The sequence below is a fragment of the Cetorhinus maximus genome, chromosome 6 (genome assembly GCF_964194155.1).
Source record: "Cetorhinus maximus chromosome 6, sCetMax3.hap1.1, whole genome shotgun sequence".
Lineage (NCBI taxonomy): Eukaryota > Metazoa > Chordata > Chondrichthyes > Lamniformes > Cetorhinidae > Cetorhinus > Cetorhinus maximus.
Genome location: NC_135884.1, coordinates 81,249,967 through 81,275,269, shown reverse-complemented (window position 1 = coordinate 81,275,269; position 25,303 = coordinate 81,249,967). Strand labels below are relative to the sequence as shown.

The 25,303-nt window shown below is 42.7% G+C and overlaps 1 protein-coding gene across 1 annotated transcript in view; it reads left to right on the top strand.

The window, feature by feature from the left end:
• Positions 1–25,303, top strand: part of LOC144681856 (transmembrane protein 64-like) — a 50,372-nt gene that overhangs the window by 13,143 nt on the left and 11,926 nt on the right. The window contains exon 2 of the mRNA XM_078543918.1: positions 21,504–21,659. Coding sequence (XP_078400044.1) covers positions 21,504–21,659 — 156 coding nt within the window. The remainder of the gene's footprint in view (positions 1–21,503; positions 21,660–25,303) is intronic.

Below are 25,303 nucleotides of genomic sequence, written 5' to 3'. Positions count from 1 at the left end.
GGCTACAAGGGTATATCAGAGGCTAGGAATCCTGTAGTGAATAACTCCCTCCTGACACCCCAAAACTTGTCCACCATCTACAAGGCACAAGTCAGGAGTGTGATGGGATACTCCCCACTTGCCTGGATGAGTGCAGCTTCCATAACACTCAAGAAGCTTGACACCATCCGGGACAAAGTAGCCCACTTGACTGGCACCACATCCACAAACATTCACTCCCTCCAACATGGACTCACAGCGGCAGCATTGTGTACCATCTACAAGGTGCATTGCAGAAACTCATCAAGCCTTCTTCGGCAGCACCTTCCAAATCCACAACCACTCCCATCTAGAAGGACAAGGGCAGCAGACACATGAGAATGCCACCATCTGGAAGTTTCCCTCCAAGCCACTCACCATCCTGTCTTGGAAATATATCGCCGTTCCTTTGCTGTTGCTGGGTCAAAATGCTGGAACTCTCTAACAGCATTGTCGATGTACCTACACCACATGGATTGCAGCAGGATTTGCACCATCACCTTCTCAAGGGCAATTAGGGAAGGGCAATAACTGCTGGCCTAGCCAGTGACGCCACATCCCATGAATGAATAAAAAACTTAATAACAACAAAGAAATAGACTTTGTCACCACTTGGAGCTGTCAATCAAACTGTGAACTGGCAGACACCTACTGCAATAATGATAGGTTGTGAAATCAGTCATGCAGCACAAACCCTATAATGATACCCCTCAGTCTTATGTCAACAAACAGTGACATAATAAGCTGATTCTTTTTTAACCTGCAGACTAGTCTTTTTTAAAAAACAATAAAGGCCAGGAGATTTAAATTCCTTGACAGCTTGACGTTCCAATAAGTTTTGACAGTTGCCTTGTCAGCTTACTTGACAGGTTGACACTTCCCTTGACAGTTCCAATAAGCTTGACAGTTCCACTGAGTTTATCCACTTTTACACACATTCATGTCTAATTTTAACAATTCCAAAGGGCATCTAACCTCTTGCAAAGATGTCCCTTGACCTATCAAAAAGGGTACTCTACCTCTGCAAAGAACTCTGCTAACATCAGACCTGATAGGACTGGTTATGGGGAGCTATGGACATTTCCTTTATTGTGGAAGAAACAATTTCTTTTGTACAGTCTTTAATGGATGTTTATTTTGGTGTCCAGTGTTGCACTCACCACTCTGTGGGACATGGCTGGACTTGCAGGCTCAGCTGGCCCTCCCTTCTCTGCATTGTAAAGGACATTGTCTGAGGTCACTCTCAGTTGGGATAATTGAAATGTTGGATGGGAATTAAAGCCCTGTAAGGACTTTGTCAGCCAACACCCTGAGATGGATCCACATTTAGACAGTACTGACAGCACTCTTTAGGCCCCTTATTTTCTTACCTTGACTGACTGTCCCCACCCACCAGCCCCCACCACAACCAGCATGCCAGGCCCTTCCCACTTCACGCTTTTGTGCCCCAGCCCCATCCTCTGTGCTCTCTTGGATCCGTCTTCCACTCTTCCATACCTCTGACCCCACTCCATCATCCCCCTCACGACTCACTGACCCTTGCTAGTCCCAAGTTTCCATTCAGGAGTCCATTTTCCTGCTCCCCACCTTGTGCGGTCGAGTTAAACAAGGAAAACCACTGACCTTACACACAACTGCACAAAGCTGACTGGTGCACGCCCGCCACCTTTAAACAAAAGTGAGCCGGATGCTGTGAGATTCTTGTCTGCTGCTGACTTCATCCTAATGGTAGGACTCTATTAAAAACTGTTTCATGTTAATGAGTATTCATGACATGTAAATGTATTACAAGTACAACCCCACCACAGTCCGGCATTATTTCCCATAAGCTGCAAATGCGCCACTGACTTTATCGCTGCATCTCAACTCTGTCAGGAAATCAAAATTATGCATCCTGCCTAAGTAAGTCACCCGCTTGCGACATTTCCCACTCTTGTGAACTCCATATAATTCCTCCCGTGTGTGTATTTTGGGTTGGACAAGGATTTAGCTTTGTTGTGATGGTCCCGACAGTTGAATAGCCCACCAATATGTACCGTGCACAGCTCAAATATGAGGAATGGGAAATTGTGTGAGAAACCGGTGACCAGCTGGCCTGTGCCTTGCAAAGACAGCTGGGAGTAGGAGAAGATTTCCTTTTGACAGACCTAAATGCCAGGCGAGGTTGTCTCACTAAATGTTTATTTGTTAACCATCACAGGGCCTGTGTGTGAGAGGCATTCAGTGCCACCTCTCCATTCCTTATGGAGGCAGGTGGTTCATTTTTAATCCTTTGTCATGTAACTATAGCAACTGAGCCTCCTGCTCTGTTGTTGGTCCCTTTACTGCCTAAGACTGATTTACAATTTTACTTTACAACAAAGCTGATACCACAGCTGTCTGTGATACAAGTTGGATAATCAATGAGTCATTATTCAGTGCTTGCTAAAACTGCCCATAGTCTGAATTATTAAAGCTTTCCTCTGCATGGTCTAGCGTTAAAGTCAATTGGTCAAAAATACCCTGTGTTCCATCCCTGCTCTATACTGAGATAATTAATCTCAACTGGGGCAGTTATCTGGAGACTGCAATTGGCCTCAGTGCCCTGAGCTTGGAAGAAGAAAAAAAAATCAGCCAAAGTTTCCTGTTGCTGATCATGATACAGTTACCCAGGCTGCAGCGTTTCCATGTGGGGGTATTGTGGGGATTGAATGTGGCACTGATACCTTGCATGCTGGAATAGTTTACTGTTACTCACTACCTAGATTTATGGATCAATAATGACCATTTGGGTGAATTAGAAATGTTGCCCTTTACTTCAAGAGGGTTACAACACAAAAATGAGGAAGTAATTGTCCAGTCATACTCCTAGAATACTGCCTACAGTTTGGGAATCACACTTCCGGAAGGATATATGGTCTTTGGAGAGAGTGCATTGTAGATTTGCCAGAATGATCCTAAAGGGTTAAATTCTAATGACGGATTGATAAACTTTAGAGCATTGAGGGGTGATTGGATTGAGAGATGTAAAATGATAAAATTATTCAATAAGATAGGTACTGGATTCTCTGCTGGGAAATCCCAAAGAAGGGGACAGGTTAGAACCAGATCTTTCAGGAGTTATATCAGGAAACACATTATCACACAAAGATGTGGAAATTGGAAATGTTTTTATCAAATCAAATTTTCAAGATCAAGATGGATAGATTTTTGTTAAGGTAAGGGTCTCAAAAGAAATGGAGTAAAGTGGGTTAATAGCATTGAGGTACAGATCAGCTATGATCTAATTGAATGGTGAAACAGGCTCGAGGCGCAGCTCCGAAGAGTCTGTTCCTACCGTGGAACTAGGTGGCTGAGCATTGTCATCTGACATGGATCAACTCCTTAATGAAGGGGGAAAATAAGGAGTGGGGGAAGCTTGCAACAGTTAGAAACATAAACCAGATCTTGCAAGCAACAGCAGCAATGACGAGCAGATTGCCCCTGCGCTTCTCAATTCCCCCAACTCGACGCCGCTGCTCGTTTTTTCCGGGGTCTTTGATCCTGGCTTTCACAGAAATGTGCAGCACAGCATCCATCAGGAAATCCCGCTGGGGCGGAGTAGAATCAGGGGAAGACAGGACGTGGCTCCTTTTTACATGGTACCAATGTGAGTGTTAGTGAATGGACAAGTGAGTGAATGGGTAGGGTAGGTAAGTGGGTAGGATGGGTGAGTGGGTAAGTGGGTGAGTGGGTAGTCAGGTTGGGAGGGTAGTTGGATGGTCGAGAATGGTAGTCCCATCAGGGGTAGTTGGGTCTGGCCGGAGGTAATCAGATAGTTGGTGTTGTAGTTAGGTTGCGGAGGGGTAGTCGGTTTGGGTCAGAGGAGTAGTCGGGTGGTCAGGGGTAGTCGGATTGGGGGGTAGTTTGGGGAGGTAATTGAGGAGTCGGTTGTGGAGTTACTCAGGTGTTAGACTAGGTTTCAATGTGTCTAACATTTCCAGGTATATACTGCGGAACTGTCCAATGTCCAGCTCAGAGTCAGAGACATTCACAAAAGCTCTTGGGGAGATGGGGAATTGCCTATTGGAAGTTTAAACTTTCCAGGCAATTCCCACATAGGGCTTCCACAGGGTCCCAAGCACATCGCAATCATATATCCAGTCTCTGACGATCCAGAGACTGGAAGATATTTGACCCATAATGGTTACAAATATTTCCCAATATCAAATTTGTCCATCTTGTGTACAACGGTAGCAGAATGGTAATGTCAATGGAGCAGGAATCCAGATGCCCAGACTAAAGAACCGGAGACATGAGTTCCAATCCTACCACAGTAACTGGGGTGGGGGGCTGGTGTGTAAGGTGGATTAAATTCAATTAATTCATAAATCTGGAAATAAAAAGGTGGTCTTAGTAATGATGGTATTTAAACTATTGGATTGGTGTAAAAACCCATTTGGTTCGTTATTCTCCATCAGGGGAGGAAACCTACCACTTACCATGTGGCTCCAGACCCCCAGCAATGTGATTGACCCTTAACTGCCCTCTGAAATGACCTAACAAGCTACTCAGTTGTATCAAACCGCTACAGAAAAGCGAAATAAGAATAAAATTGATGGACCACCAGGCACAGGAAACAACAAAGACGCATGATCATCTCGGCCTCCTCCGGAGGTCCCCAGCATCGCAGATGCCAGTCTTCAGTCAATTCGATTCATTCCACATGATATCAAGAAACAGCTGAAGGTACTAGATACTGCAAAGGCTATGGGCCCTGACTGACAATATTCCGGAAATAGTACTGAAGACATGTGCTGCAGAATTTGCCGCAGCCCATAGCTAAGCTGTTTCAGTACAAGTACAATGGCACCTACCTGGCAATGTATGTCCCGTTCACAAAAAACAAGACAAATCCAATCCCACCAATTACCACCCCAGTGGCCTACTCTCAATCTTCAGTAAAGTGATGGAAGGTGTTTTCGACAGTGCTGTCAGGCAGCTTTTACTCTGCATTAACTCATTCACCGATGCTCAGTTCGGACTCTGCCCAGACCTCATTACAGCTTTGGTCCAAGCATGGACAAAAGAGTTGAATTCCAATGGTGAGCTGAGAGTGGCTGCTCTTGACATCAAGGCAGCATTTGACTGAGTGTGGAGCGCATCAAGGAGTGCGACAAAATTGAAGTCAATGGGAATCAGGCGAAACTCTTCACTTTTTGGAGTCATACCTAGCAAAAAGGAAAACGGTTGTGGCTGTTGGAAGCCATCCATGTCAGTCCCAGGACATGGCTGCCAGTGTTGCCCAAGTAGTGCCCTAGGCCCAACCACCTTTAGCTGTTTCATCAATGACTTTTTCTCCATTGTAAGATCACAAGTGGGGATGTTTGCTGATGATTGCAGTGTTCATTACTATTTGCAACTCCTCAGCTACTCAAGCAATCCAAGACTGCATGTAGTACAACAAGGGCAACATTCAGGCTTGGGCTGACAATTGTGCCAAGGACCATTCGCACCCCACAAGTACCAGTCAATTGCTCTTTAAACTAACCACAGAAAAATAGGGTTTATAATTAATAGCGCAAGTACTCTTCTAACAAAATGATTCTTATTCATGCAATGTCATTCAACCTCTGTGGCCCAGAAAGGGAACAATTTGAAGTATTATGTATCACTCCTACAAGTACTATATTCTTCATAGAGATTTAAAAAAATAAATTTAATGTTTTAAGTTTTTTGTAATGTTCCATTCTGTCTCTTTTTTCTCCCTTTCTTAATCCAATCTTTCTTTTCCTCTTTTTTTTCTCATGTGACTCTAATTTACCCTATTTCTTGCTCCATCATTCCTCTCTTTATTTCTTAATCCTTACCTCTCTAAGAGAGTCTGACCATCTCCCCTTGACGCTCAATGCCATTACTATTGCTGAATCCCTGAATATCAATATCCTGGGGGTGACCGTTAACAAGAAACTTAACTAGACCAGCCATGTAAACACTGTGGCTACAAGAGCAGGTCAAAGGCTGGGAATTCTGCGGCAAGTAACTCACCTCCTGACTCCCCAAAGCCTGTCCACCATCTACAAGGCACGAGTCAGGAGTGTGATGGAATACTCTCCACTTGTCTGGATGAGTGCAGCCCCCACAACACTCAGGAAGCTCAACACCATCCAGGACAAAGCAGTCCGCTTGATTGGCACTCCATCCACCACCTTAAACATTCACTCCCTCCACCCCTGATGCACAGTGGCAGCAGTGTGTATGTACCATCTACAAGATGCACTGCAGAAACTCACCAAGGCTGTTTCAACAGCAACTTCCAAACAAACCTCACCATCTAGGAGGACAAGGGCAGCAGACAGATGGGAACACCACCATCTGCAAGTTCCCCTACAAGCCACTCACCATCCTGACTTGGAACTATACCACCGTTCCTTCACTGTCGCTGGGTCAAAATCCTGGAGCTCCCTTCCTAATGGTACTGTGGGTGTACCTACAGCATTTCAAGATGGTGACTCACCATCACCTTCTCAAGGGCAGTTTGAGATAGACAATGAATGCTGGCCTTGCCTGTGACATTCATATCCCATAAATAAATATTTTCTTAAAAGTGGATGTGTATCTACAATGCTCAAATTCACTAAAGTGACTGGCAAAGCACAATGGCTGGTGATCATCATGGAAATATCACGCTAAGGTGGAAGAGCTTGGGTATAAGGAATGTTACAGAATAGAATAAAATAAGCTTTTCAGCTCCTTTTTGAGCATTTGCAGTGAATCCGTATTGTCTGCACATTCCCAACACTGGTTCCAGAGATTGACAACTCTAAAAAGAAGTATCTCCTAATATGTAGCTTAGTTTTAGGGTTTGATGGAGTTGACATAGAAAAGATGTTTTCAGTTGCTTGGCTGTTCAAAGCTAGGGGTCATAAATTTAAGATAATCACTAATAAATCCAATAAAGGAATTCAGGAGATACCTCTCTATACAGAGAGTTATTCGAATGTAGAACTATTTGAGTCCACTAACAATGTATTTAAGGGAAGCTGGATAAGTGCATGAGGGAGGAAGGAATGGAAGGACATACTGATCGAGGTGAAGTAGGGTGCGAGGAGGTTTCTGTGAAGCATAAACACCGTCATAGACCAGTTGGGATGAGGGATCTGTTTGTGTCCTGTACTTTCTATTTGATACTGTGTAATACTCTTCAATAAACACAGGTTTAAATGCAAAATTAGAAAGCCTGCTTCTTCCTAGCATTGATATCCCTCAATTTGAGTTTAACTCACAAATGACAGAGAGATTCATACAGCCGAATCTCGCTGGAGGAGGGCATCACGCAACATGAACTGTTAGGTTTATTCTGATAACCTTCACTTCAAAGGTAATTAGCGGTGTAACGTGCACGATGAGGAAAACGGAGCATCAGGGAGCTTAGTGAACAATGAGATCAATAATGTACTTCCTTAACCTGTGAGATTTAAGGATTGAGAAATAAACAGAGGAATGATGGAGATAGAAATAGGGTAAATTACAGTCACATGAGAAAAAAGTGGAGGAAAGAAAGGAGAAGGAGTAGGCCATTCGGCCCCTCAAGCCTGCCCCGCCATTCAATAAGATCATGGCTGATCTGCCCCAGGCCTCAACTCCTCTTTCATGCCAGCTTCTCATAGCCCTCAACTCACCGATATTTCAAAAATCTATCAACCTCCTCTTTAAATACTTTCAGTGATCTAGAGTCCACAATTCCAGTCATTCACTACCCTCTGAGAGAAGAAATTCCTTCGCATCTCAGTTTTAAATGAGTGTCCCCTTATTCTGTAACTATGTCCCCTAGTTCAAGATTCCCCCACTAGTGGAAACATCTTCTCGACATCTACCCTGTCAAGCCCCCTCAGAATCTTGTACGATTCAATAAGATCAACCCCGCATTAGACCATAAGACCATAAGACATAGGAGCAGAAATTAGGCCATTCAGCCCATCGAGTCTGCTCCGCCATTCAATCATGGCTGATAAGTTTCTCAACCCCATTCTCTCGCCTTCTCCCCGTGACCTTTGATCCCTTTACCAATCAAGAACCTAACTATCTTGGTCTTAAATACATTCTTCTGAACTCTAATGAATTAAGGCCTAATCTGTTTAGCTGTTCTTGATAAGTCAACCCCTTCATCCCAGGAATCAGCCTAGTGAATCTCTTTTGAACTGCCTCCAATGCCAGTATATCCTTTCTTAAATACAGAGACCAAAACTGTACACAGTGCTCCAGGTGCGGCCTCACCAGCACCCTGTACAGCTGTAATAAGACTTCCCTATTTTTAAACTCCAACCCCTGAGCAATACAGCCCAAAATTCATTTGCCGCCTTAATTACTTGATGTACCTGCATGCTAACTTTGTGTTTCATGCACAAGAACACCCAGATCCCTCTGTGCTGCAATTTATTGGAGTCTCTCTTCATTTAAATAATAGTCTGCCTTTTGATTTTTCTTACCAAAGTGCATGACCTCACACTTTCCTACATTAAACTCCATCTGCCAAGTTTTTGCCCACTCACTCAACCTGTCTATATCCCCTTGCAGATTCCTTATGTCCTCATCACAACATGCCCTCCCACCTATTTGTGTATCATCAGCAAATTTAGGTACATTACACTCTGCCCCCTCCTCCAAATCATTAATATAGATAGTAAATAATTGAAGTCCTAGGACTGATCCTTGTGGTACTCCACTAGTTACGTCTTTCCAACCTGAAAAAGACCTATTAATCCCGACTCCATGTCTTCTGTGTGTTAACCAATCCTCAATCCATGCTAATACATTAACCCCAATACCATGAACTTTTATCTTGCGCAATAACCTTTTACGTGCCACCTTATCGAATGTCTTCTGGAAATCCAAATATACTACATCTACCGGTTCCCCTTTATCAACTCTGCTTCTTATATCCTCAAAGAACTCTAGCAAATCTTTCAAACATGCTTTCCCTTTCACAAAACCATGTTGACCCTGTTTGATTACATTAAACTTTTCTAAATGTCCTGCTATTTCTTCCTTAATAATGGACTCTAGCATTTTCCCAACGACAGATGTTAGGCTGACTGGCCTATAGTTTCCTGATTTTTGTCTCCCTCCCTTCTTGAACAGGAGCATCACATTAGCGGTTTTCCAATCCACTGGGACCCTCCCGGAACCCAGTGAGTTCTGGAATATTTCGACCAATGCCTCCACTATCTCTGCAGCCACTTCCTTTAAAATCCTTGGATGTAGGCTTTCAAGTCCTGGCAACTTGTCTGCCTTTAGTCCCATTAGATTGTCAAATACTTTGTCCTTCGTGATAGAGACTGTTACAAGATCTTTCCTCCCATTAACTCCTTGCTAATCTGATATCTTTGGAATGTTTATAGTGTCCTCCACTGTGAAGATCGATGCAAAAATTTAAATTATCTGCCATTTCCCTGTTCCCCGTTATCAATTCTCCAGTCGCATCCTCCAAGGGTCCCACGCTCACTTTAGCCACTTTTTTTTATATACCCGTAGAAGCTCTTGCTGTTTTGTTTTTATATTTCTTGCCAATTTACTTTCATAATGAACTTTCACTCTCTTTGAGCTTTTTAGTCATTCACTGCTGGTTCCTAAAAAATTCCCAATCCTCTGGTCCACCACTAGTTTTCACCATTTTGTATGCCTTAGCTTTTGATTGGATACTCTCCTTGACCACCTTCGTTCACCACAGGTGGTTCATCCTTCTCAGCGAGTCCTTCTTTTTGACCAGGATAAATTTTTGCTCAGCGTGATGAACTATCTGCTTAAATGTCTGCCAGTGACCTTCCCTTAGTCTTTTCCCAGCCCGCTTTAGACAACACTTTCTTCATACCTCTGTAATTGCCTTTATTTAAGTTGAGGACACTGGTTTTAGATCTGAGTTGCTCGCCCTCAAACTGAATTTGAAATTCTTCCATGTTGTGATCGCTACCTGCTACAGGATCCTTAACTATGATATCTCTTATTAATCCTACTTCATTACACATTACTAGATCTAAAATAACCTGTTCCCAGGTAGGTTCTGCAATGTATTGCTCTAATGTACTCTACAAATTCGTCTTTCATGTTACCCCTGTCAATCTGATTTGTGCAGTCAATATGCAGGTCTAAATCACCCATGACTATTATAGTGCCCTACTTACACTCCTCTATTATTTCCCGATTTATATTTTGCCCTACAGTGAGGCAACTCTTCGTGGACCTATAGACAACTCCCATCCATAACTTCTTCCCTCTGCTATTCCTTATTTCCACCCAAACTAGCTCCACATCAAGATCTATTGCACCTATATCACTAGTCACCACCGCACTAATACCTTCCTTTATTAACAAAGCTACCCCACCTCCTTTTCTTTTTTTGCCTATTTTTCCAGAACGTCAAATACCCTTGAATATTGAGTTCCCAGTCTTGGTCACCCTGCAGCCACGTCTCTGTAATAACTACCAAGTAATCCATTTATTTCTATTTGTGCCGTCAACTCATCTACCTTGTTACAAATGCTGCGTGCATTCAGATAAAGAGCCTTAAGCTTTGACTTTTTGCCATTATTGCTCATTCTGATTCTGATTTCTGCTGCACTCTTCTGCTTATATTTTCTGCCCCTTCCTGTCACACTTTGATTATCGTTCATCTCTTCACTACCCTGCACCTCTGCTCTTTCGATTATTTTGGGTTTTCTAAACTTCTCTTCAATTGAACCATTCCCCCTCACTAATTAGTTTAAAGTCCTATCTACAACCCTGGCTATACAATTCGCCACGACACTAGTCTCAGCATGGCTCAAATGAAGCCCATCCCAACGGAACAGCTCTCCTCTTCCCCAGCACTGGTGCCAGTGCTCCATGAATCGGAACTCATTTCTCCCACACCAATCTTTAAGCCATGCATTTACCTCTCCAGTCTTATTTACCCTACGCCAATTTGCACATGGTTCAGGTAGTAATCCGGAGGTTATTACCTTTGTGGTTCTGCATTTAGCCCTAAGATACTCGTAGTCCCTCAGCAGAACCTCTTTCCTATGTTGTTGGTACCTACATGGACCACGACAACTGGATCCTTCCCTTCCTACTCCAAGTTCCTCTCCAGCCCAGAAGAGATGCCCTTAACCTTGGCACCAGATAGGCAACACAGCCTTTGGGACTCTCTTTCTTTGCTGCAGAGAACGGTATCTATTCCCCTAATTATGCTATCCCCTATTACTACACAATTCTCTTTTCTCCCTGCACTTGAATGGCGCTCTGTACCACAGTGCTCTGGTCAGTTCGCTCATCCTCCCTGCAGTCTGTGCCCTCGTTGAGAGGGAAAAAAGAGACAGAATGGAATATGACAAAAAATTAATTTTTTTTTTAATCTCTAAGAATTATATAGTACGTCTAGGAGTGAGACATAATATTTTACATTGTTCCCTTTCTGGGCCAGAGAGGTTGAATGACATGCATGAACAAGAATCATTTTGTTAGAAGAGTACTTGCACTATTAGTTATGAACCCTATTTTTCTGTCATGAGTTTAATGAGCAATTAATGTGCAAATCTAGCAAGCTCCTAAAATTAACAGTGGGTTAAGGACAAGATGATTTTTGTGCAAAACAAATGGTGGAGCAGTGAAAATCGACTGACAAGTTCTGGAGATTCACAAATCAAGCTGTATCTCTTTCCCCTGAACATGCTGTCCGCTTTACACATTAATAACAATGTGTGTTATTAACTTGCCATTACTTTTCCAGGAAGACTTGGCTCATTATCTTAATGGGAGGCATTTGTGGTTGTTATGTCTTATTGAGCCACGCTGTAAGGTGTTTGTTCAGGGCTGTGAAACAAATGGACAACAGATATAGAGGAAGGTACCCGCCCCAGATAATGTAATAAAGTTGTAAGAAATTAATACTCCACTTCTGTCCTGAGTATCAAGGTCAAAAGCTTAATGTGAGTGTACATAGCAGCACACAAAAAGCTTGAGGACATCATAGACCTTTTCTTTTTATGACTATTGTGTGCATACAGTACTGAAACCAACTAAAGCAAGCGGTGTTTAATGTGGTGTTGGAAAAATTTCTCTCCTTTTCAAAGCTAGTTATTTGCTTTGAGTTTCAGAGTGTGTTGGCTAATCACAGCCCCAGTTGACAGCTCTTATGTAATGTACACAATTCACTGCCAAGACCTTAAAGAGATTAGTCAGCCAAGGAAACGTATTGGCAGAATAGCAGCAAGAGCTGCTGAATATTCATCCTTATGGACCTGACCTTGCATAATATGATTCTGCCAGCGTAGTGTCCATACTCAGCCCATGCTTCATATCATTGTGTTCCGAATGGTGGGGTGTTCTGTCAGCAAAGCCACAGTAATAAATTACTTTTAAGGATCAGTGATTGAAATGCATCAATCATGTGGCAGTAGGACCTGCAAACATCACTGAGATAATGACCAGATAAGCTGTTTGTAGTGATGTTGAGGGATGAGTGTTAGGACACTGAGAAGAACTCTCCTGTTCTTTTTCGAATTAGTGCCATAAGATCTTTCACATCCTCCTGAGAGAGCAGATGTGATGTTGGTTTAATGTGTCATCGAAAAGACAACACCTCCTGCAGTGCAGCAGCCCCTCCCTCTGTACTGTGCTGGAGAGTAACCCTGGATTATGTGCTCATGTCCCTCTGGGATTTGAACCCACAAAATTCTCACTCAGAGGTGACTGTCACAGAGTATCAGATAAGACAATTATTTCACCAATTATCAGACAGATGCAATAGAAGTTTGTGGACTTGTGCAATGGGGTCGAAACAAAGGCTTCAGAATTTATGGCCGGAATTTTACATCCCTCAGGAATAAAGTGATGGGGCGGGTGTAAAATGGGTGGCATGGTGGGGAAGGGGGAGTTGTGCCCGTTACCTAACCCTCTCCGGTGAAATTTACCAGCAGTGGAGTAGGCATTGGAAGGCCCTAAGCGATCTCATCCTGCTGCCGTAGCTCTTTTATCTGCGCCGGAGGTGTCCACACCATGTGGCAAGGTAAACCCTGGTAGTCTGACTGCGGGCTCTTGGGGGCAGAGAGGGGGCCTTCCAGTTCAGGGCTTCCTGTGCCCAACAGAACACACGGTCCCAGCAGTAAGGGCTATCCCTGCTTGTCCCTCCCTTCCGCCTTTCTGATCGCTGTGCCTTCTCCCTCCCCTTCCCCTCCCTCACTGGGGTCTGCCAGACCGACCCAGTGGAACTGGCCTACTTACCTGTTTATGTTGCCTCCACATCTGTTCCTTGTTAGGGATTGACTGCAGTTCCAACAGTGGCCACCACTCCTGGTGGCTCCCCGGGACTGGACAGTCTGATTGGCTGGCAGCTCTTTTAGGTGGGACACCCTCCAACATGGAAGTGGAAGCCAAAATCTCAGGCAATTAACTCTAATGACCATAAAATCCAGCCATGGCTTCCTGGCCTGATGGAGGTGAGTTGACCTCTGACTTCATAGCTCATGGTTGGGGCCACTTATTTGTGAAAAATTCCAGCCAATATTTCACAAGGAAAAGACTGGAGAATGGGGGAACATTAAATGGATGCCATGATGGTAGTGACTGTGGTCCTGTGAGTCATCCTGCCATCTGCCTTCTGATAGGATACCAGATCCCACCTCTGAGAATGGAGTATAATTGGACTAACGGAGTGAGGGCTGGGAATTGTTATGACACAGCAAATGGTAAAGGCTGAGTTGTTTAAATCCCAGAGGGAAACATGAACAACTGTCATAACCTATATTTTCAATTGGTATGTTTTGAGATGCAGCTCTGAATTCAGGAATAAGACCATCGAACCTCAAAAGGTTTTTTATGTAAAACTAAATTAAACATTTATTAATTTAACAACAAATTAAACATACACAGGTCTACAAGTTATGAGCATAATAATATTTAAACAAATCCCCAAATTAATCACTCCCAGGTAAATCTTCACCAAGGCAACAATAACTCATATACTTTAAACAGACACCAAGCAGAGCACATTTGACCTTACAAATTCAAAATGAGGTCCCTTGCGGTTTGGTTCCTTTGCAGACACAGTTGTAGGGCTTACAGGCTGCTTAGATCTTACATTTTCTGACCTGCACATACAAAACTCCTGTCTGTTTATACCTAGCCTTCCCTTTGAATATAAACTCTCATTGTATCACTAGATCTTTGAGCTCCACTTCTAACAATAAAACCCCTTTCATAGCACCAATTTTATTAGTAATATAAATACATTGCTTGGTGTCTCCTAGCTAGGTGCAAGATTTTACTCCCTACTTCTGAGTGGTTTATTCAACAATTGCAAATATACTCTTTACCTTCTAGCCTTTCGTTTACCTAATTAACATCTCAAACTACTATACATCAAAGCACCCAGTCTAGCTGGCTTCAATCCAATTAAACTACACACAGACATAGACCCTACTACAAATCCAATTTAAAAATAATTTCCAATAACATTATACACATTAATATCTCTTCATGACTGAAGTAGAATAAATCCTAATCCTGAGACAGAGGTGGAAGTCTTCTCTGAACTGGAATGAATATAATGAAACCAGCAATGGGATGTAAGGGCATTTGGTGAGAGGCACATTGCCACTCTGCACCTCTAACTTTACCTTTTACCCCTTTCTGAACACCAAGTTTCAGCTTTTGAAGTAAGTGGTGTGTCAAATGGACTATTCAGGGAATAGCAATGATGAAGTGCTATTAATGGGCCAGACTGTTCACTGAATTCATGAAAGCTGACCTCAGTCCTATGGGATTTGGTCAGTTAATGCATGACTTTCTTACATTTTCTCCCAGTGAATATCTTTATCCTTTGGCTTGGATCTCCCCTGCTACTGATCCTGATCAGATACTCAGCTCGCTCCCAGAACTGTTCTGTACTGATTAACCTCCAGATTCATTTCTGGAATCTCACAGCAAATTGAGTCATTAAATCCACGAGCTGATTCCAACCCCAGTCATCCACCTCCTCACCATGTGTCTCACTAGCTTCTCAAGTTCAAGATGAAGAACTCATCATTAAATAACTGCCCAACAGAGTGTCATGTTGGCGCCTGTAATAAAAGTAAACCGGTGTTGCAATGTTTATATATTTATTTAAAATCTGATTTCACCAGGGACAAATTAGGAGACTAGAAACAGCCCCTCAAGCATGATCCGCCATTCAATTGGATCATAGCTGATCTGTAAGGAACTCCATTTATCCGCCTTTGAACTATGTCTCTAGATACGCCTACGCAACAAAAATTTCATTCTGAACTGTTTCTTTGTCACAAAATGGCATCGCTGACCCCTGCTAGAATGTAAGAATGCAGCCTTTAGTGAATCGAGTATTATTTAACAAATGGGGAGTTTGAATCATTGTTTAGAAAAAATGTGTTTCTAATCACAATAACACCTTAGTCTTTTTTGAGAAGAAAGGATATTTTGGTGATACTGTGAACCAGCATATGGTGTGACAGCCTGATTAGATTGTATCACATCATTATAAAATATTCATTGCTCTCAGGTTTCCTTGGTCATACTTTAACAAGGCAGCATTTCAAATATTGCTTCTTTAATATTGCCTTAAACACAATGGGGTAGAAATTCTCAAAATGGGCAGTATTGCATTTGGCAACCTGTATAATACCCGTTCCAATATTTAGATTTATTAATGTGATTTCAATTGGATATCAGACAGGACATATAATGAGCAGCCAATGCAATGAGTTCCAACCTGATGGCTCCCTAAAACCAACTCTAAACTGATTAGTTAACTATAACTTGTTTTTCGCTGATTGGCCTTCACACCACAGTATCAAAGTAAGTGTATGTGGTTCTTGTTCTGCATAACTAGCTGAAGGGATGAAGTTCTGCTATTAATTATGTGCATGGATGTTGAGGAGAGGCATTCAGCAAAACATAAAATGCAAGGCGAAACTTTGACTGTACCTCACCAATAATTCGGCAAATCCTAGGTAGGTGGGGTGTAGAATTCATTCCAGACATGCTGTAAGAGTAGGCCATTCGGCCCCTCAAGCCTGCTCTTGGCTGATCTACCTCAGCGCCATCTTACCGCGCTATCTCTCGATGTCATTGGTATGTAGAAATCTACCAACCTCTGCTTTGAACATATTCAATGACTGAGCCTCTGCAGCCCTCTGAAGTAATTCCTCCTCATCTCGGTCCTAAATGGTCTACCTCTTATTCTGAGACTTTGTCCCCCAATTCTAGATCCTTCCCCCGCCCCCGCCCCACCAACAACCAGGAAATCTCCTTCCTGCATCTACCCTGTCGAGCCTTGGAAGAACTTCATACACTTCAGTGAGGTCACCTCTCATTCTTCTAAACTCTAGAGAATACAAGCCCAGCCTCCTCAATCCCCCTCCTGGAACAGTTCCGCCATCCCAGGAATCAGTCTGGTGAACCTCCGCTGCATTCCTTCTATAGCCAATATATCCTTCTTTAAGTAAGAAAACCGAAACTGCACATTTTGTGGCCTCACCAAGGCTCTATACAACTGCAGCAAGACCTTCCTCTTGTACTCAAATCCTCTTGCAATAAAGGCTAACACACCATTTGCCTTCCTAATTGCTTGTTGCACCTGCATGTTAGCTTTCAGTGACTTATGAACAAGAACAGCAAGGTCCCTCGACTATGTCTGTACCTTGCTGTGTGTCCCCAACCGCCCATCATCTCCATGGGCATACTGGCAGACAAAACTGACCAGACAGTCAGATTTTCAGCTGGGTTCAGCAGGGTTTCCTCTTCATCTCACAGATATGCATCCAAAGTATCTGGCAGAGAGTTTGAACAAATATTTTGTATCCACCTTCACAGTGGAAGACACTAGAAGTATCAAAATAATGGTAGAAAATCAGGGGACAAAAATGGAGTGAGGAATTTAAAACCACCATTATCACTAGAGAAGAAGTGCTATGCGAACTTCTGGAACTAAAGACTGAAAAGTCTCTTGGGCCTGATGGCCAGCATCCTACTGTCTTAAAAGAAGTGTATGCAGAAATCAGGTGCATTGGTAGTAATCTTTCAAAATTCTTGAGATTCTGGGAAGGTCCCAACAGAAAAGAGAGAGAAAGAAAGCAGGAAACTATAGGCCGGTTTGCCTAACATCTGTCATTGGGAAAATGTTTCAATCCATTATTAAAGAAGCTTTAGCAGGGCATTTAGAAAATCATAATATAATCATGCATGGTTTTATGAAAAGGAAGTTGTTTTTGACAAATTGATAATAGTGCAATAAGTCAGATGGATAAAGGGAACCAGTAGATGTAGTGAATTTGGATTTCCAAAAAGCATTCAGTAGGGTGCCACATAAAAGGTTACAGCATAAGATAAGAGCCCATGGTGTTGGGGGTGATATATTAGTATAGATAGAGAATTGGCTAACAGGCAACATAAGTCAGGATAAAGGAGTAATTTTCATATTGGAAGACTGTAATTAGTGGGGTACCACAGGGATCAGTGCTGTGGCCTCAACTATTTACAAACTATATCAATAAGAAATATGAATTCTTGCATTTATGTGGTGATTTTTATGACCACCAAACGTCTTATAATACTTTACAGCCAATGAAGCACTTTTGAATGTAATCAATGTTGTAATGTACGAAATGACTTGGATGAAGGGACTGACTGTATTGTAGCCAGGTTTGCTGATGATACAAAAGTAGGTGGGAAAGGAAGTCTGCAAAGGGATATAGATAGGCTAAGTGAGTGGGCAAAAATTTGGCAGATGGAGTGTAATGTGGGAAAATGCGAGGTTGTCCACTTTGGCATGAAGAATAGAGAAGGAAAGTATTAATTAAATGGAGAGAGACTGCAGAATGCTGTGGTACAGAGGAATCTGGATGTCCTCGTATGCAAAACACAAAATGTTAGCTTGCAGATACAGCAAGTGATTAGAAAGCAAATGAAATGTTGGCCTTTGTGGAAGGGAAATGGAGTATAAAAGGAGGGAGGTTTTGCTGCAACTGTACAGGGAATTTGTGAGACTGCACCAAGAGTACTACATATTTAAGGAGGGATGCATTGAAGGCAGTTTAGATAACACTTATTTCATTGATTCCTGAGATGAAGGAGTTTTCTTATAAGGACATGTTTGCACAGGATTACCAAGGATTAGGGGCACAGAAAGAGACCATTCAGCCCAACCTGTCCATGCTGAAGTTCCTGCCCCACTCGATCCTCCTCCTCTAAATCTACTATCCTAATCCTCTTCTCCATCATGTGATTGTCCAGCATTCCCTTAAATGAATTTAAGTATTGCTGAAAAAAAGACAGTTTTTGTCAAAGTTTTTCGTCTTGCACTCATCAGGACAATTCGCAAGAAAATGCCACCATCAGGGAAAACAGCATTATTTATACTGTATGAGAAAAGAGTAGTGATTGGTTGGAAAGTGGGCTCTGATTGGTAGAGGAATTTCCATGGGGGATGCACCAGTTTATGGTGGCTGACAGATAACTGCTAAGCATTGTTTGAGATTTAAACCAAGCAGCTTGACTCTGATCGGTCAAGACATTGCCCTGGGGGATGAGCCAGTGAATGGTTGTCACATTTTGTTTAGCTGAAACAGGAACAATGTATGTACATGTTCTTTCTGTCTGCAAAGAACAGGGCGCTGTGTATTAATATATGTAGCTTCCAGTACACACAGATGTGCCACACTGCGAGCCCAACTAATGATCTTAAATTAGTTGTCAGCATAATTCTTAGCGCATTGAGGATTATTTAGCAAATGTTGTCCAATCGCAGAATCATACCTAATGTTGGACAACGTGTTTTGAGTTGTGCAAGCACAGGTTGGTTGGATACGGTCTGTATCCTGCTCATTGCAAACAGCAGCTGGGACATGCTGATGGATACGATCCGCTAGTCTTTGGGTCGTATGGCCCACATACCTAGCATCACACTGGTACTGAAATTCATATACCACATTACTCATTTGTATGATAGGCAGAACATCTTTTTGGCTTGTTAGCATCATCCCGTTATTGGCGAATACCAATCGTGTTGCTATTGCATAGTAGCAGCATAAAACAGCTAGCTTCACTTGTTGCTCAAATTTTAGATACCTTGCCATTCCAGGGTAATCTGAGGTAGACTAGGCACTTTTCAGGGCTGAAAGTGACAGCCTTTGGCCAGTTCATGAGTTTGCGTGACATAATGCCAATGTCAGGGGAAATAACAACTTTATACTGTATGAGAAGAGAAAAAGAAGAAAAGTGATCGGTTGCCATGAAATGATCTGATCAGGGTAGCCATTATCCCACAGGATGTCTTTGATGCACCCCTTTTCAGCATGGTGAGCAAATGGCTCGGGCCCTGTTCTTTGCAGACAGAAAGAATATGTACACACATTGCACCTGTTTCAGCTAAACAAAATAAGTGACAGCCATTCGCTGATTCATTTCCTAGGGCAATATCTTGACCAGAGTCAAGCTGCCTGGACTCTCAATACCATCAACTGATGCACTCTCCATGGCAATGCCTGTACCAATTAGAGTCCACTTGGCAACCAATCACTTTTTCTCATACAGTATAAAGTTGTCATTTCCCCTGACATTGGCATTATGTTGTGAATTGTCCTGATGAGCGCAAGAAGAAAAACCTCGACAAAAAATCTCTTTTCTTCAGCAATACGCAAGTTCCTTAATACCAAACGACCAAATGAATTTAAACAATTCACTTCAAACTTTCCCTGTAGTAGTGAGTACTACATTTTCAACTCTATCAAAACCTTTCATTATTTTAGGTCACCTATTAGGTCACCCTTCAGTCTTCAAGAGACCCAACCTGTCAATTATTTCCTGAAAGGTTGAGGTTGGGACTATACACATTGCAGCTTAGAAGAATGAAAGCTGATCGGATTGAAACAAATAAGGTTCTGAGGGGATTTAACAGGGTAGATGTTGAGAGAATGTTTCCCCTCATGGGGGAGTTTAGAACTAGAGGGAATTAGTTTCAGAATAAGGGGTCACCCATTTAAGACAAAGGTGGGGAAGAATATCTTCTCTCATAAGGTCGTGAATCTTTGAAATCCTCTACTCTAGGGAGCAGTGGAGACTGAATCGTTGAATATTTTCAAGGCTGAGTCAGACGGATAGCCAACTTAATCCCAAAGAGATGCTCTTTCTGCTGTTATGACTGGGATGGGAGGTGTGCACAGTTGATCTAGCCCCACTACTCCACAGGTCATATCATTAGTTTAAAAGTTCAATTTACTCACCAAAATGGCCAATTGTTTACCTTCACTACTGGTACCCAGAATAAAAGAGACTTTAATCAGATTTCTTTCAATAAACTTATTAGTTTATTATAAAACCAGTCTTGTCAAAATGAAAGACAAAGCTTATCAACATGCAGTATGGAATATGAAATTATACTAATTACTCTCTCAAGATACCCTAAGTCTCACACACACACACACACACACACACACACACAAATAAAAATATGAATGAAGGAACTCAGCCAAAGGTTAAAAGTCAATGATTCAAAGGCAAAGGATAGATAGTGGAGTTCTTGAAATGGCATCTGGGTTATGCAGTTGGTCTCTCAGCACTGATCCACGAAACAATCAATGACTCTGGCACTGCTTTCCAAGTGGACTCATGGAATACTCGAGGGTACTTTATTCCAGCGTGTAGAGCATCTCAGGAGCAGCTATATTCACTTCCATCTGTGGACTGACTCTGGACTGCAAAAGGTTGCTGTCTTCCTTCTCAAGCAGTTGGTCCTTCTCTTCTCAGCCATAAAACCCATGTGACGCAACCCACCCACCTCTCCTCCTTTGTACACAGTTCACCCAGGTCAGGAAGTTGACAGTTTTTTTTCAACTGCCTAATTACCCTTGTAAAAGAATGCTTTTTCCAGGAATAGCAATCAGAGTCTTGCATTAACCCTTTAAGGGACAGTGTCTTTTAAAACACAAATTCTTTCGAATGTCCTGTGTCCTTGTAGATGAGCCATTTTGTGTGATTAAGATGCGTTTGGAGGATGGTCACTAACTCAGTAAAACCGAAGGAACACCTAAACCACCAGGTAAAACTGTATGAGGAATGTTACTGGTTGTGATATCAGACAAGAAATAGTTATGAGAGAAGTCTTAGTTTCACTGGATCCCAACACCACAGCAAAGGGTCAGTGAGGAATATCTTTGGCTCCATTTCCATTTATTTCCACTCTCTTTTGGGTTCCCATAAGCCTTCCCTCCGCCAACTCCGTTACTGGAACACGTGTGTGATAGGAAGGAGGAGGCCTCTGCAGAGATATCACGCATGTCAGGTAACACACAGGAGGTCCTCTGTGTCATGCAGAGCTACACCGAAGTGGGCAGAGCTCATGTTTTCAGGCAATTCACCTGGGGAAGGAGAGCCAAGAAGTGATCATTTGAAAAAAGGTTGATTGCCGTAAATTAATGTAACAATGTTTAATAACACATAACTTGTAAATGGTAACTCTTGTCTTTGGGTGTTCCATTTAGATCAGTAAGTTGGAGACGGTACAATATTTGGCAACCTCCACTATAGGTCTGTTGCCCTCTCAGATCCTCAACTCTTACCTGGGCAGCACAGTTAGGACCTTGGAAGATGTGGTGAATCATCGAGGTGTGGAGGGTTACTTGGCATTTGCATTACAGGTAACAGAATCTATCCAACAAATTAAAGAACTAATGAAATTTTTTTAAAGTGTGCGAAGGAACTGCCCCATTTATTATGGTAAAAACAGAAGCTGCTACATTCAATATGTGTTCATTTCCTGGGCCCTGCTCTTCTCACTATCCGCTCACGCTTCCTCACACTCCATCCACTCACTCTTCCTCACACTCCATCCACTCACTCTTCCTCACACTCCATCCACTCACTCTTCCTCACACTCCATCCACTCCTCCTCATAGAACCATAAAAAAGTTATGGTGCAGAAAGACACCATTCAGCCCATCGTGTCTGCGCTGGCCAAAAACAGAAAAAAAGAAACTAGCCGCTCATTTTTAATCCCACTTTCTAGCACCTGGTCTGTAGCCTTGAAGGTTACAGCACAGATCCAGGTACCTTTTAAATGAGTTGAGTGTTTCAGCCTCAACCACCACCTTAGGAAGTGAATTCCAGACACCACCATCTTCTGTGAAAAGATTTTCCTCACATCCCCTCTAATCCTTCTACCAATCATCTTAAATCTATGCCCCCTGGTAATTGACCCCTCAGCTAGGGGAAACAGGTCTTTTCTGTCTACCCTATCTAGGCCCCTCATAATTTTGTACACTTCAATTAGGTCACTTTCTCAGCCTCTTCTGTTCTAAGGAAAACAACCCCAGTCTATCCAATCTCTCCTCATAGCTGCAATTTTCAAGCCCTGGCAACATTCTTTTAAATCTCCTCTGCACTCTGTCCAGAGAAATTACGTCCTTCCTGTAATGTGGTGACCAGAACTGTACACAAAATTCCAGCTGTGGCTTAACCTGCATTTTAAACAATCCCATCATTACATCCCTTCTTTTGTATACAACACCTCACCCAATAAAGGGAAGCATTCCATATGTTTTCTTTACCACCTCATCTCCCTGTCCTGCCACCTTCAGAGACCTGTGGACAAGCACTCAAAGGTCTCTCACTTCCCATTTATTGAGGATTGCGTTGCTTTGTTTGCCCTCCTCAAATACATTACCTCACACTTTTCCGGATTGAATTCTATTTACTACTTTTCCACCTGCTCAACCAAACCATTGATATCATTCTGGAGGCAACAGCGGTCCTCTTCACTATCAACTACAAGGCCAATTTTTGTGTCATCTGCAAAGTTCCCAATCATGCCTCCAACATTTAAGCCCAAATCATTAATATATACAACAAAGAACAAAGGCCCCAATACAGAGCCCTGTGGAACACTGCTGGAAACCGCTTTCCATTCACAAACATCTGTTGACCATTACACTTTGGCCAGAATTTTACCTTCGACGTGCGGGCGCGCGCCCGACACGCACGAACGAACATAATATGATGCACGATGACATTGGGTGTGCATACTGACGTCATCGCTCACTTGCGCAATATTTTGTTCAGCGGGTGCATGCCGGATTGGCTGCGCGCCCGCCAATAATTGAAAGCCCTATTAAGGCCATTAACAAGCTCATTAACTTCAAATGTACACTGCGCATCCAACCTAATGGTTGACGGGCAGGCGAAAAGGCCCAATGGCCTTTACATTTTAGGAAACCTCATCCACGAGTGGGATAAGGTTTCCGAAAGCGTATACAAATTAAATAAAAACTTTCTTTTGACATTAAAAACATGTCCCAGCTCATGTGACACAATTGCTGAGCCAATTTTGGATCCAGCCTGCCACCTTCCCCTGTGTCCAATTGGATCTTACTTTCCTGACCAGTCTGCCACGTGGGACCGTGTCAAATGCCTCACTAAAATCTATGTAGACAACATCCACTGCACTACCCTCATCAATCCTTTTTGCTACTTCCTCAAAAAATTTGATTAAGTTAGTAAGATACAATCTCCCCCTAACGAAACCATGCTGACTATCCCTAATCAATCCATGCCTTTCTAAGTTTATCCTGTTTCTCAGAATTGATTCCAATAATTTGCTCACCACCTAAGTCAGGCTGACTGGCCTATAATTTCTGGCCTATCCCACACACCCTTTTTAAATAATCATACAACATTCACATACCTCCAATCCTCTGGTTCCTTGCCTGTATCTGGTGCGAATTGTGAAATGATCCTCAGAGCATCCATTATTCCCCCCCTGGCTTTCTTTAACAGTCTGGGACATAATCGAACTGGCCCTGGTGATTCATCCACCTTCAAGCACGCCAGTCCCTCCATTATTTCCTCTCTCACTATACTTTTGTATCTAATATTTCACACTCCTTTAAATAGAAAGTCTGCATCATCCCTCTCCTTAGTGAAGACAGGGCAGAATCATCCCAGATTTGCACTAAATGCGATAGCGGGCAGCAAAAAGGACATTTTACCCACTGGCTGCAATGGCGGCGTTTCACGCCGTATCGTTCGCTTCCCGCCTCATTAATTATTCAACCACATGAAACATGTCATCTCGCTGGCGGGCAGCCTCTGAATCATCTGCCATGCCATTACCTCATCTTGCCCCCACACCAGGCGCCATATCTAAACTGCAGCCGCGCATACAGTTCTCAATACTTGCAGCCCAGGACTGCTCCAGTGAAGACATGGCCCTGAAAGTCAAGAAGAGTTCAGTGACCCATCACTGGAATGCCTTTTGGAGGCCCGCCATGATGTCTTCCATCCCCGCTCTGGCTGCAATAATAATAGGAGACTTCAATTATCCTAATATCAACTAGGATTCAAACAATATAAGGGGCACTGAGGGAGAAAAATTCATGCAGTGTCCAGGAATATTTTTTCAACCAATTGGTGACAAACCCAACGAGAGGAGATGCAATTCTAGACCTAGTCTTGGGGAACGAAGAAGGGCAAGTGGGTGAAGTGACAGTTGGCGACCATATCGAGGACAGTGATCACAATTCAGTTAGATTTAGCATTACCATGGAAAAGGACAGACTTAAGGCAGGAGTAAAAGTCTTGAGCTGGGGGAAGGCAAATTTTGAAGAAATGAGAAGGGACTTGGCTGAGGTGGACTGGACAGCACTGCTGGAGGATAAAACTGTGGAAAACCAGTGGGAAGCACTAAAAAGCGAGATCCTAATTGTACAAAGTAGACATGTCCCCTACAAAAATAAGAGTGGTACTGCCAAATCTAGACCCCCCTGGTTGTCTAGAGGAATACAGGGGAAGATCGAACAGAAAAAGAAAGCATACAATAGGCAAAAAGAACTAAGCACTGCAGATAACCTAGACAAATATAGGAAGTGCAGGAATGAAGTAAAAAAGGAAATAAGGAAATCAAAGAGAGGGCATGAAAAAAGATTAGCAAGTAAAGTTAAAGATAACCCAAAGATGTTTTACCAATACATTAATGTTAAAAGGTTAGTTAAGGAAAAAGTGGGACCTATCAGAGATGAAGATGGAAACTTGTGTGTAGATGCAGAGGCTGTGGGAAGGGTTTTGAATGAATATTTTGTCTCCGTGTTTACAAAGGAAAGGGAGGATGTAGATATAGTAGTTCAGGAGGAACGCTGCGAGATATTGGACGGGATAGTCATAAAGAGAGAGGAAGTACTCGAAGGGTTGAAATCCTTGAAAGTTGATAAGTCACCAGGGCCAGATGGATTGTTTCTGAGGCTGCTGAAGGAAGTCAGGTAGAAGATAGCAGATGTTCTGAGGATGGTTT